Here is a 10868-nt window from a genome sequence, read left to right as displayed (position 1 = left end):
AATAATGAAGTGGTGTAGTAGCTAGTTACAGAAGACAGATGTTTCCTGTGGAGGCTGTCCCCACCTTCATTTTGAGGGCCGGGTCACCCACCCACTGTCCTGTGACCACCAGCAGATGTCAAGGCAGAGATGAAGTAAGGGACCCGCAGTGTCTGGGACGGTTGCAGCTGAAGGCGATTCTCAGCCACGTCCAGAATGTGCGGGTGTATGCAAAGAGGGCCTCCAGCAGCAGCCGCCCCCCAGCCCTTAGAGAGGCCCCTGAGGGGGTGTTGAACTGGGGCCTTAGGGTGACCCCCAGTCATCTCTGAGTCCTGGTGTTTGGCGCTTTCTGCGTGCCTCCCTCTAAGTGCAGGGAGCCCCCGTGCTTTCTCTTCATGGAGCGAATGTGACAAGACTAAGGGGACAGAGTTCAGGCCCACGAGGATGGCACATTCCAGGACTCTCAGCACACTGGAAAGACACTCTGGCCTTGAAGAGGCAAACTGCCCAGTTGTAGACTATTGGAGGGACACGGGGCTCTTCGTCCCGTTCCCACAAGAATGAGTTCTGCCTACAGTCTTGGGGATCATGGAAGCAAACCACCTTCCAGAGGAGCCTCTGATGAGACCGCAGCCCCGGCCTCCCCGTGCAGGGAGTATCCTGGGGCCTTTCTGGGGAGGACTTCCAGGGGGATCTTCCTGGAGTTCATCCTTATGAAGGGACATTCTCCAAGGAGGTGGGTACGCTTCCTCCAGGAGAGATGTCCCTCTGGGGGGACTTCCTGTAGGAGGACACCCCTGCAAAAAGGGATATTCTGGAGACAGGAGCCTCCCAGCAGGTGGGCATCCTCCCCGGGGGGACAATCTTCCGGGGGAGGCTTCCTCGGGGGAATATTGTCCTAGGGGGCATTCTGGGGACTGATTCTCTGGGATGAGCATCCACAAGGGACATCCCCTGCATCTAGAGGTGTCCTCTAGAGTGGGGGCGCGCCGGCCGGTATCCCGGGAAAGGGGTTCTCAGAGAGGAGGACTTTAGGGGAAATTCTCTAGGGGAAGGTGTCCAGGCAGGAATACTGCGGGGAGGGGGGATATTCCGGGAGGGATTCTCCCGAGGGAAGACATTCTGTACGGACAAGCTCAGGGAGAAATCCTTGGTGGGGGGGGCATTCTTCCAGGGCGGAGGGATACTGTGGGGGGATCCTGGGGGAGACCCCGGGTGGGGAGCATCCTCCCGGGAGACACGGCCGCGGGGTTGGGGGGCTGCCCAGGCAGGAATCTCAGCGGGGAAGGGGGCGGGCGTCCTCCGGACGGGCGTTCGCGGGCGAGGGACGCCCTCGGAGCCGGGACCTCCTTCCCGCAGGCGGCGGCGGCGGCGCGCGGGGGCCCCGCCCCGGCCCGCCCCCGACCCGCCCCCCGGTCCCGGCCCGCCCCCGAGCTTCCTCCCTCGCTCACTTTCGCTTCCGCCGGAGCGCGGGTCCCGCCGCCGCCGGAGCATGGACGACCCCGACTGCGACTCGACCTGGGAGGAGGACGAGGAGGAGGACGGCGAGGGCCCGAGCGCCGGAGGCGACGAGGATGGCGAGGCCGACGCCCCGGGGGACGCGGACGCGGAGGACGAGGACGAGGAGGACGCGCGGGCGGCGCGGCCCGGAGCGCTCCAGGTGCGGCCCCGACGCGCGCTGGGGTCCCGGCACCCCCGGGCAGGCCTGCCCGGCCGCCGCGAGGTGGGGGCGAGGCCCCGCTCTGGGCAAGGCGTCCTCCCTGGAGATCCGGCCTGGGGCCTGGCTCTCCCTCCAGCTGTCGCCCTCTCCCCCGCCCACAGCCCCCTCGTGCCTCCCTCAGGACCCCCGGACACCCTGAGATCTGCCCGGACCTGCGCCCCCCAGCTCTGGCCCAGCCAGGGGACCTTGCAGGGAGATCCAGGGCCACCCTCAGATCCGTGTCCCCAGAGCCGAATTGTGCGCGTCCACTTCCTCAAGGGGATGTCGTGGGCGCATGCTTGACTCCCCTCTCTCACCTCCCACCTCCGGGCCGTAGGCTCCGTCCTCTGTGCCGCCCCTCCCCTGCTTCCGCCAGCCTCCCTGCCTCTTGGTGCTCCCCGCTTCTGCCCCACCTGCTCCCCGCCGGCCCGCCCCACCCCCACCCCCACCTTTGCTCTGGGGGTGCAGCGCCCACCTACGGGGGGGCCTCCCACCTCCTTGGAGGTGGCCTTGGAGGCTACACGAGGTGGCCTGGCTGAGCCAGGCCTGCCCCGGAGGCGCTGGGTTACTGGTGGTGACCAGCGGCCGCTTACACTTAGGTGCTGGTTGTCCTTACCAGCTGTCCCTCTTGTTACTACTGATTACTTGTGACCAGCAGTTGCTTTCATCCCCACTGATTATTTGTCGTTACCATGGTGACTTTTGTTGCCACTGGTTACTCCCTGTCATTGTCAGTTACTTTTGTTGCCATTGATTTTCTCTGGTTACCACTGGTTACTTTTTTGTTACTAGTAGTGTTACTCTTCCTTACCAGGGCAAGGATTCGCTGGGCAGCACATCCTTCCCCATGTAAGGACAGTGGTTCCAGCTGGGGTCCCAGGTGTTATGGGGGACATGGCTCGATAGGCGTCGCTTCTGGAGGACAGCGTATTCTCGAGTCTGATTTCCAGCCTGCAGGCTCTCCAGGTCCGGTTTTCCCACTGGCACCTGAGAGCTCCGGCTCTTGGGTGGCTCTCTCTGTTGGGGAGTGGTCAGTGAGAGGGACCCGAGGGGTCCTGGGCCTGCCAAGAAGCCCAGGACCCTGAGCATATCTATGGTGGTTAGGGCAGGCATGCGGTTCTTGAGGAAAAGGGCTGGGCGGTGGTCAGGGTCCCTGGGCTGGAGTCAGAGGGCAGGAATCGGGCTCTTTTCCTGGGCCAGATGCACACTTGGACGGAGTGAGAGGACACGGCCCTTGCTATAGTCTCATGGGCACGGCTCCTAAAGCAGTGCTCCAGCACCCCGCCATCCCTGATGTGCCCACAGTCCTCTGCCGTCTCCCGCTTCTGTCCCTCCTTAGGTCCTAATCCTCTCCGCTTCCCCCAAGCCCCCACCCCCACCCCAAAGCACACCCCAGCTGCCCCAGACTGAGCCCTAGCATGGCTGTTTGATGCTTTGCCCTGGGCTGTGTCGTCTGCACACCTGTGGGGCTGGCCCTCTTGCACTGACCTGGGGAGGCGCCTGGCTGGCCCCAGGGAGGAGGAGAAAAGGAAACTGGTGGTGGGTGGGGCCAGCTTCTGCTGAGTTTTGCTTTCTCGGCTGGCCCTTGGCTGATAGGCAAGAATATCAGCTTGCCCTGGTCTATGAATCGAGAATGGAGGCACACCCTGATCCTTGCTGGGGCTCAGAACCACCTGAAGGATCTTGGGGAGTGGGGATGGGGTCAGAGCCAAGGGACACAGTGGTAGGCCTGGCCTCCTAACTCCCCTTCCAGTGCTCTTTTGCTCCTTCCAGGATCCGGGTATTTCCCAGGTATTTCCTGGCTCGAGCGGTCCCTCTTGTCACGCCCAGGAGCTTTACCCGTCGGCCCTTTCTCCTCCGCAGCGTCCGTGGGACCACAAGCCACGCTCAGCCTCGCTCATGCCTCCCACCCTGTAACAGGATGGGTCAAGCAGTGTCGGCCTGGCGTCCTGGTCGCCGGTTCCCTTCCGTCCTTCCCAGGACCCCGGGGTGCTTGGCCTGCAGTTGTAGGGGCCGTAGCTGTTGGAGGGCAACGAGGAGCTTCTGTGTCTTGCCGAAGGGGCTCCCCCACAGGACTGGAGGACAGGAGACACAGGGTCTGGTCTATGAGCTCCGGGCTTGGGCAGAGACAGGACTGGTTCCCTGGGCCTCAGTCATTCATCTCTTTGTCAGACAAGTGTTCGGGGCCCCTCCCGGGGCTGTAGGCTGTGGGACCGCTGCCTTTGGGGACACAGCCTGGTGACAACTTTGAGCACAGGGCAAAGAGGAAGCAATGGGGTAGGTCCCTGGGGGAAGTCCTAAGGCTGGGGTCCAAGTGGAGGTAACCAGCGGATATGGGAGTAGGAAGTGAAGTTAGAAGTGGGGGGGAGGGGGCTGTGTCCCAAGAATGTGCCGGTCGGCCTGGGCGTCCCGAGCACGGGGCAGGCGGCAGGGGCCGAGCAGACCTCGCTGCATCCCCTCCCGCCCGCTCTGCTTCTGTTGACAGCTGACAGGTCCTTGCTGCCCTCGCTATGATGGGGGCTCGCTAGGGGTGGGTCCTGCCTACTGGTGGGTCTCCCACGAGGGTCTCAGCCCCTCTCCTCTCTTCCCAGGCCAGGATGCTGGGGTCCCGGAACTGGCGAGCCATGCGGGACACACGCAGGTACCGGCACAACTACCCGGTAGGTAACAGCTGTCTGGGGCGCCCCCCCCCCACCTCGCCAGCCCCCCTCAGCTCAGAGTCCTCCCACCCTCCACCCGGAGAAGGCCGTGTGACCATGTGTCCCGTCAGCACCTCTTGGACAAAGTTCCACGTCCCACCTGGGACGGCTGCTCCTTCCCGCATCCTGGGGTGACGGGGACAGCGGGCCAGCCTTCTGAGCCTCCACGCCCGGCCTTTAAAACACGGGACCGGGGCCAGCCAGCAGGCGCATCCACAAGGTCCTGCGTGCTGGGGCCTGCGCTGGTGGCATTCCTGTCGCCCTCATCCGTGCCCTCTGCACCCCGAGTTTCAGGCAAGCCCTGAGCTGCCTCGGGTGGGGAAGGGGGGCAGATGACGGGGACCTGCCAGCCCTGGGCCGCAGTGGCGAGCAGGGGAAGGTGGTCGTCAGAGGGAGCTGCTGTCCTCACCTGCGGGGTACATGGGGTCCTCGCCAGCCCTCAGCGTGTCAGAGGTTTGTGGGCCCCAGAGCAGATGCCCCCTGCCCCAGCCAGGAGTGTTCTAGTGCGAGGGACCCTTGGAGCAGCCCGTGTCTGGAGATGTTCCGACGGGCACCTTTCTCTGGCTCTTCAGGACTTGATAGAACGGGATGGCAACGGTGACATGCCAAACCTGAGTTTCTACAGAAACGAGATCCGGTTCCAGCCCAACGGTGCGCGCTTGCCGGGCGGCCCGCGTCTCTGTCCCAGCCGGGGCGTCGGGCCATCTCCCCCCCACTGGCTGCCCCCACTGGCTGCCCCCGCTCCCGCTCCCGGGGTCCCCGCTGGTGGGCCCGAGGTTTTCGGCCAGCCGCACGGCGCCCCCCGGAGGCCGCTGAGGGGACGCCGGGGCCGCAGCCCACAGCCCGTTCTCTGTGCAGGGCCAGGCAGTGAATAGGGCTTCCCAGACGCGCCCCTCGGCGGGGCCGCCTTAGTGGGAACGCCGCACGCGTCCGCTAGCAAGGAAGAATCATTGTTACGTTTTCAAATGGTAAAGGGAAAAAACGTAAGATGGAATAACGTTCTGTACTGTGAAAGCTACACGGAATTCAGGGGTCAGTGTCTGTGAGATGTGCCAGGACCCGCCCAGTCGCCCATGCTCTGTCTGTGGCTGCCTCCCCCCACAGTGCCCACAGGACCTGTGGCCTCGAGCATTCACTGTCTGGCCCTTTGCAGAAACAGCAGCTGCCCTGCCCGAGGCCAGGCTACGGGGTGGGGCTCTGCTGCACGCCCCGTTTGAGGTCAGATTCCAGCCGACAGGCCGTGGCTTGGTGGGGGCAGTGAGGCCACCTTTCTGCAAAGACAGGTGTGGGGCTGGAACCCCCGTGTCGTCCTCCCAAGGGGCCTCCTGGGCTCTCCTGGCCCCGGGCCCAGGGTGGTACTCCCACCCGAGTCCACACTCAGCCAGCCGTGGAGGTCCCACGTCTCGATGGCAAAGAAATCAAGGGCTTTGGCTGGGGGACTTGGTCCCATGAGACGTATACAAGCGTCGGAGCCCCAGGGTCCTCACGGGGGCGGGTGGCTTCGGGCAGCTCTGCACTGACTCGTCCCCGTGGGGCTCCCAGGCTGTTTCATCGAAGACATTCTTCAGAACTGGAGGGAGGATTACGACCTCCTGGAAGAGAATCACTCCTACATCCAGTGGTGAGTGGGCGGGGCCACCGGGGGCGGGGCTTAGGAGCAGGTGCCCTCCGCCTTTCCCAGGGCTTCCTTTGCGCTCCTTCCCGGCGCTGCACCGCCCCTGTCCTGCAGTCTGTGTGTCCAGCAGCTGTGCAGAGCCTTTGAGGCCGGGAGCTGAACACAGACGTAGCGGACAGGCAGAGTGGCACGCAGACTGGGTCCCCAGTCCCAAAAGGCCCCGTGGCCCTGCAGAGCCCTTTGGACACTCAGGGGTGGCAGGGTTCTAACAGTGGCCTGTGTTGATCCTTGTCAGCATGGCAGCCTTGGGGACCCTTGACATTGCCCCCCAAATCTGCTGTGCATTTGAAGATGGCATGGTTGGGGCCTCTCCTGGGCATACAGCATTGTGGGGAACAGCTCTGCAATATTAATGACAAGACAGAAAGAAGAACGTAAGAATAAAGAGGAGGGGCGCGTGGGCAGCTCAGTCAGTTAAGCGTCCCACTCTTGGTTTTGGCTCAGGTCAGGATCTCAGGGTCATGAGATCGAGTCCCCAGTTGAGCTCTGTGCTCGGCAGGGAGTCTGAGGATTCTCTGCCCCTCCCCCTGCACGCACTTGCTCCCTTCTCTCTCTCAAAATGACTAAATCTTTAAGCGAATAAAGAGGACAGCCTGGAGCGCCCTGCTGAGCGCGCGCTGCGCCTCCCATGGCCACACTGCCCCTGCCCCACACCCTGGTCCAGAACAGTCTCCCCCCGACCCTCCTGCCCTCGCCCCCCGGCTGTGACTCGTGAGAGCCCACGACACGGGTTCGTCCAGCCAGACCATCAAGAGCGGAGCCTTGAACCCCGAGAGGCTGGTGAGCACCCGGCCCATGGCGGGGAGCCCGTGTTTGCCGCGATGGGACCCGTGCCGCCCCCTCTCCCACAGGCTCTTCCCTCTGCGAGAACCCGGAGTGAACTGGCACGCCAAGCCCCTCACGCTGCGGGAGATTGAGGTGAGCGATGCGGCCTGGGAAGCTGCCCTGCCCCGCGAGCCTCTTCCGTCCACGGTTCCTTGCCTCTGCCCCCTGGTGCTCCCCACAGGCTTCTAGAGAAATCTGATTCTCTTCAGCCCTTTGCCTTAAGTCAGGGAGCCCAGGGCCAGGGCTGAGAGCAGAGTCATGGTGACGGGGGCTTCGTCACATCTGGTCTGGGCTGGCACTGGACACCTGGAGAGATGGCAGGGTCTGGGGAGCCGAGGAGACTGTGTGTCTCCTGCCATATGCTCCACCCTGGGAGCCCCCCAAGCTGTCCTGGGGGCTGGCGGGATTCCTCTGGGAGCTGGGGCAGATGCCTCTGGCCCCAGTGAGACCTCGTAGCAGCTACAAGAAAAGTCACATTCTGAATTCTCGTCTGGCTCCAGGCGTGTAGATGAACTGGGGCCCGAGGGAGGCGTCAGCCAGCCCGCTGCGCCTGCAATGGCCCCTGAGCTCCCACTGGCCTGCGGTGGGGTGGGTGTTCCAGGCATTTAAAAGCTCCGAGGAGGTCAGGGAGCGGTTTGTCCAGGCCTACGAGCTCATGCTGGGGTTCTACGGGATCCAGCTGGAGGACCGGGACACCGGGCAAGTGTGCCGAGCACAGAACTACCAGAAGCGCTTCCAGAACCTTAACCGGTAAGGGCTGGCCCTCACTCCACCCCAAGTGAGGGGGATGGGGCTGTGCTAGGTTCCCGGCAGGTGTGTGGGAGCACTTTGGAGGAGGAGGGACTGCAGAGGTGCTCCATCAAGTGCCTAAGGCTCTGAGCACGGTCCTTGTTTGCACAGTGGGGGTGGTCCCGACACTGGGGGTGTGAGAACCGAGAGAAAGTCATGCCAGTCAGTCTCCTTACCTGCGCCCCCACCGTCCACCTGGGTGTGGGTCGGGCTGCCCACCGTTCCGTCAGCCTTGCAGGCACAGGACTCCTCGCCCCTGCCAAGAAGCGCTGGGCGGGGAGCGAGCAAGCACCCCTGCTGGTGGGTAGCAGGCCCCTGGGCCAGGCCTCGTGCTCTAAGAGGGTCCCGCGTGGCTCTCCTGCAGCCGTGCGCCCTGGGCTGGGGGGCAGGGAGGGGCGGTTCCGCGGGGCCAAGGGGACAGCAGCCTTCTAGAAAATACATCGCAGCCCCCATCTGCACCATCCGGGCCCCCAGGTCACTTTCTCGAGGGCGGGGGCGGGGGCGGGGGGGGTTGGGGGGGCAGAGACCGCGGGGGGCCGGGCGGGGGGAGGAGGATAGTCCTGGCCCCCGCCAGCGCCCCTCCGCTTGCCCCCACCCCCGCCCCAGGCACGGCCACAACAACCTCCGCATCACGCGCATCCTCAAGTCCCTGGGCGAGCTGGGCCTGGAGCGCTACCAGGCGCCGCTGGCGCGCTTCTTCCTGGAGGAGACGCTGGTGCGCGGGGAGCTGCCGGCCGTGCGCCAGAGCGCGCTGGACTACTTCGTGTTCTCCGTGCGCTGCGCGCGCCAGCGCCGCCGGCTGCTGCGCTTCGCCTGGGAGCACTTCCGGCCGCGGCGCAAGTTCGTCTGGGGGCCGCACGACAAGCTGCGCCGGCTGCGGCCGGCCGAGGGCGCGGGGAGCCCCGGGGAGCCCCTGCGCCAGGCCGGCGCCTCGGGACGGACCTGCGGGCCGGGGCGGGCCGCGGGCGGGGACGGCGCGGCCGCGGGTGCCCCGTCGCCGCCCGGCGGCGCTCTGGCGAGGGACCAGGAAGGGGAGGCGGGGGGCCGCGGGGAGGAGGACCCGGAGCCCCTGAGCCCCAAGGAGAGCAAGAAGAGGAAGTTGGAGGCCGGCCGGCGGGAGCAGGCCCCAGGGGAGCCGGGCGCCCAGAGCGCCTCGGATGTGGAGAAGATTGCCCTGAACCTGGAGGGCTGCGCCCTCAGCCAGAGCAGCCTTGGCGGGGGGTCCCGGGAATTGGGCAGCCAGGCCCCCGGGGAGGCCGAGCAGCCCGGGCTCCAGGACCCAGGGGCCAAGGTGGCGGAGGAGGTGAGGAAGAGAAGGAAGGTGGATCAGGACCCTGGGGACGGTGCCTCGGCGGGTGGCGATGGTGGGGACAGTGGGACCAAGAGGCCAGTCCCTGCCCAGCATGGCGCTGTGCCAGGGTGCCCTGAGGCCCAAGAGGGTGAGAATGGGGTGGAGGAGGCAGTAGGCTGGGCAGGGCTGGAGCCCGCTGCCCCTGGGAGCTCAGCCACTGCAGGACCGTGGCTGGATAAGGAAGCTGAGGTGAGGCCTTAGACCAAACCCAGAAACCCATAAGGGAAGCGGGTGCCGGTGGACATCCCGGCCAGGCCACGGGTCTGGGGAGCCCCGTTGCCATCTGTTCTCAGCACCGTGCAGTCCTGGCCTCTCCATGATGGCCACTGTAGTGGCCGCCGCAGCTGCTGGAAAGCCAGGACTTCGAAATCCTGACCTCGAACTCCCCTCCTACCGCCTCCTCTGTGCCCTGCCCCCTGTCCGTCTTTGTAAATTGGCCTTGGTGGGGGAGGGGGTCATTTTCTTAGTCTGGTGCAGAGGCCTTTTCTGAATAAACTCATTTGACTTTGAGTGTTTGACCGTGGCCAGCGGGGCTGTGGGTGGCCAGAGTCCGGGAAAGGGGCTAGTTTGACTGCTCCTTGGGCTTCTGCCCCTTGGGTGTCAAGTGGCCTAGCCCAGCTGTGGCCCACTTGGCCATTGTGAGCTGGAAACAGCCATGTGCAGTCCCCTGGAGACATGCGTCCATCCTAGGCCCTCTGGAGCTGGGCACTTGGTCCCATGGCTGCCTCTTGTCACTGGTGTAGGAGAGGGTCTGGGACTCGTGTGCGGTGCCTTGGTGGGCTGAGCAGGGAGCAGCGGTTTGACAGGGCCCTGGGTCTGGACGAGATCTTTGCCTACCCTGGTCTGGGGTGTACTGTGGTGCCTCAGGGCCAGCTCCCCAGCGTTCTCTGTGGCTCTGTTTCCTCCGTCCCTACCTTGACAGCCCTACCTACCACACCAGGACCCCCTTGACCCCTCCGACTGGCAGGGGCAGAGTGCACCTCCCTGTCCTCAAGGACCGGTGGGCTCTCAGCCAGGCTTTGTCCCCCTGGGCCGGGGTCCCCCTCCTGGCACACTGGAATTTCTCCATCAGCACCAACAGGGTGAGAGCCCCGCAGAGAGCTGCTCACTGGCCTTTGAACCACTGAAGGGACGGGGGTCACAGCGCTTCTGGAGGGGGATGGGCCCAGTCCGCTCTGAGTCACCAGCTGTGATTTGGGCTCCGTTTTTCAGGAAGAGCGTGGATCGTTAGCTCCTGGCCTGGTGGGAGAGGAGGGCAGACTGGCTGTCATTTTGGGGGGGGGCCAGCCCCTGAGTTAATGTTCCCCGGTGCTGGAGCTGGGGCGGGCTGTGTCCCGTACTGCCGACTCTCCCCTGCCCCCTCCAGTCTGTGGGAAGGGATGGTCCCCTGGTGCCTGAACTCCGTTTGGCTCAGGAATGGAATTTCTACCACAGAGGGGCGATGATGTCACGAAGATGAGGGGGGTCATCCAACACTGAGTTCTCAGCAGCACCCCCCACCCCGAGCCCCTACTGGTGAGAATCCTCAATCTAGACAGTTGCGGAGCACAGGTTCAATGGAGAAGCTTGAACCCAGAGTGGGAGGAAAATGTCATTGGGACAACCCTAGGGGAGGGTGCCTGTGCCCAGCAGTGGGACCTAGGGACTGGCAGGCACTCTGGCCCGCCCACCCCCCAAACTTCACCGAGAGTGATGGCCTGAAACAGAGGGGTGATACTTTGGTTCTGCCTGGGGGTGCCAGGTGTGAGGTCATGACCCACTCGAGCCCCCTGGGGCTCAGCTTCCAGGCAGGGGAGCTCCCCAGGGAGAGGGGCTGTGTGGAGCCGGGGGCCGCTTTGGGGTGAAGGCTGG

At 64.7% G+C, this 10868-nt stretch overlaps 2 protein-coding genes across 3 annotated transcripts in view; both read left to right on the top strand.

Moving 5' to 3' along the window:
- The first annotated feature begins 1435 nt into the window (after window positions 1-1435).
- On the top strand, window positions 1436-9527 carry OGFR (opioid growth factor receptor). Of its 2 annotated transcripts, none has more exons than XM_080813707.1 (7): window positions 1436-1639; window positions 4270-4338; window positions 4950-5028; window positions 5920-5998; window positions 6904-6970; window positions 7557-7627; window positions 8273-9527. In XM_080813707.1, exons 1-7 carry the CDS (start codon window positions 1472-1474, stop codon window positions 9216-9218), a joined length of 1479 nt encoding a protein of 492 aa, XP_080669833.1. In that variant the 5' UTR covers window positions 1436-1471; the 3' UTR covers window positions 9219-9527. The 2 variants fall into 2 exon arrangements, with proteins under 2 accessions (XP_080669833.1, XP_080669832.1); XM_080813706.1 differs by having other exon boundaries at window positions 7479-7627.
- Window positions 9337-10868, top strand: part of COL9A3 (collagen type IX alpha 3 chain) — a gene marked incomplete at its 5' end in the record, with an annotated part of 20176 nt that continues 18644 nt past the window's right edge. The window contains one exon of the mRNA XM_080814719.1: window positions 9337-9459. Coding sequence (XP_080670845.1) covers window positions 9337-9459 — 123 coding nt within the window. The remainder of the gene's footprint in view (window positions 9460-10868) is intronic.

The sequence above is a fragment of the Martes martes genome (assembly GCF_963455335.1).
Source record: "Martes martes genome assembly, chromosome: 9".
Lineage (NCBI taxonomy): Eukaryota > Metazoa > Chordata > Mammalia > Carnivora > Mustelidae > Martes > Martes martes.
Note: the sequence above shows the minus strand (reverse complement) of the source record. Positions and strands in the feature narration are given on the sequence as shown.

Bases quoted from the DNA above. Each gene is read 5' to 3' on its own strand.
- OGFR (XM_080813706.1), top strand. From the start codon at position 1,472: ATGGACGACCCCGACTGCGACTCGACCTGGGAGGAGGACGAGGAGGAG. The intron at 5,999-6,903 runs GTGAGTGGGCGG...CCTCTCCCACAG, and splicing joins AATCACTCCTACATCCAGTG to GCTCTTCCCTCTGCGAGAAC. The intron at 6,971-7,478 runs GTGAGCGATGCG...TGGGTGTTCCAG, and splicing joins TCACGCTGCGGGAGATTGAG to GCATTTAAAAGCTCCGAGGA.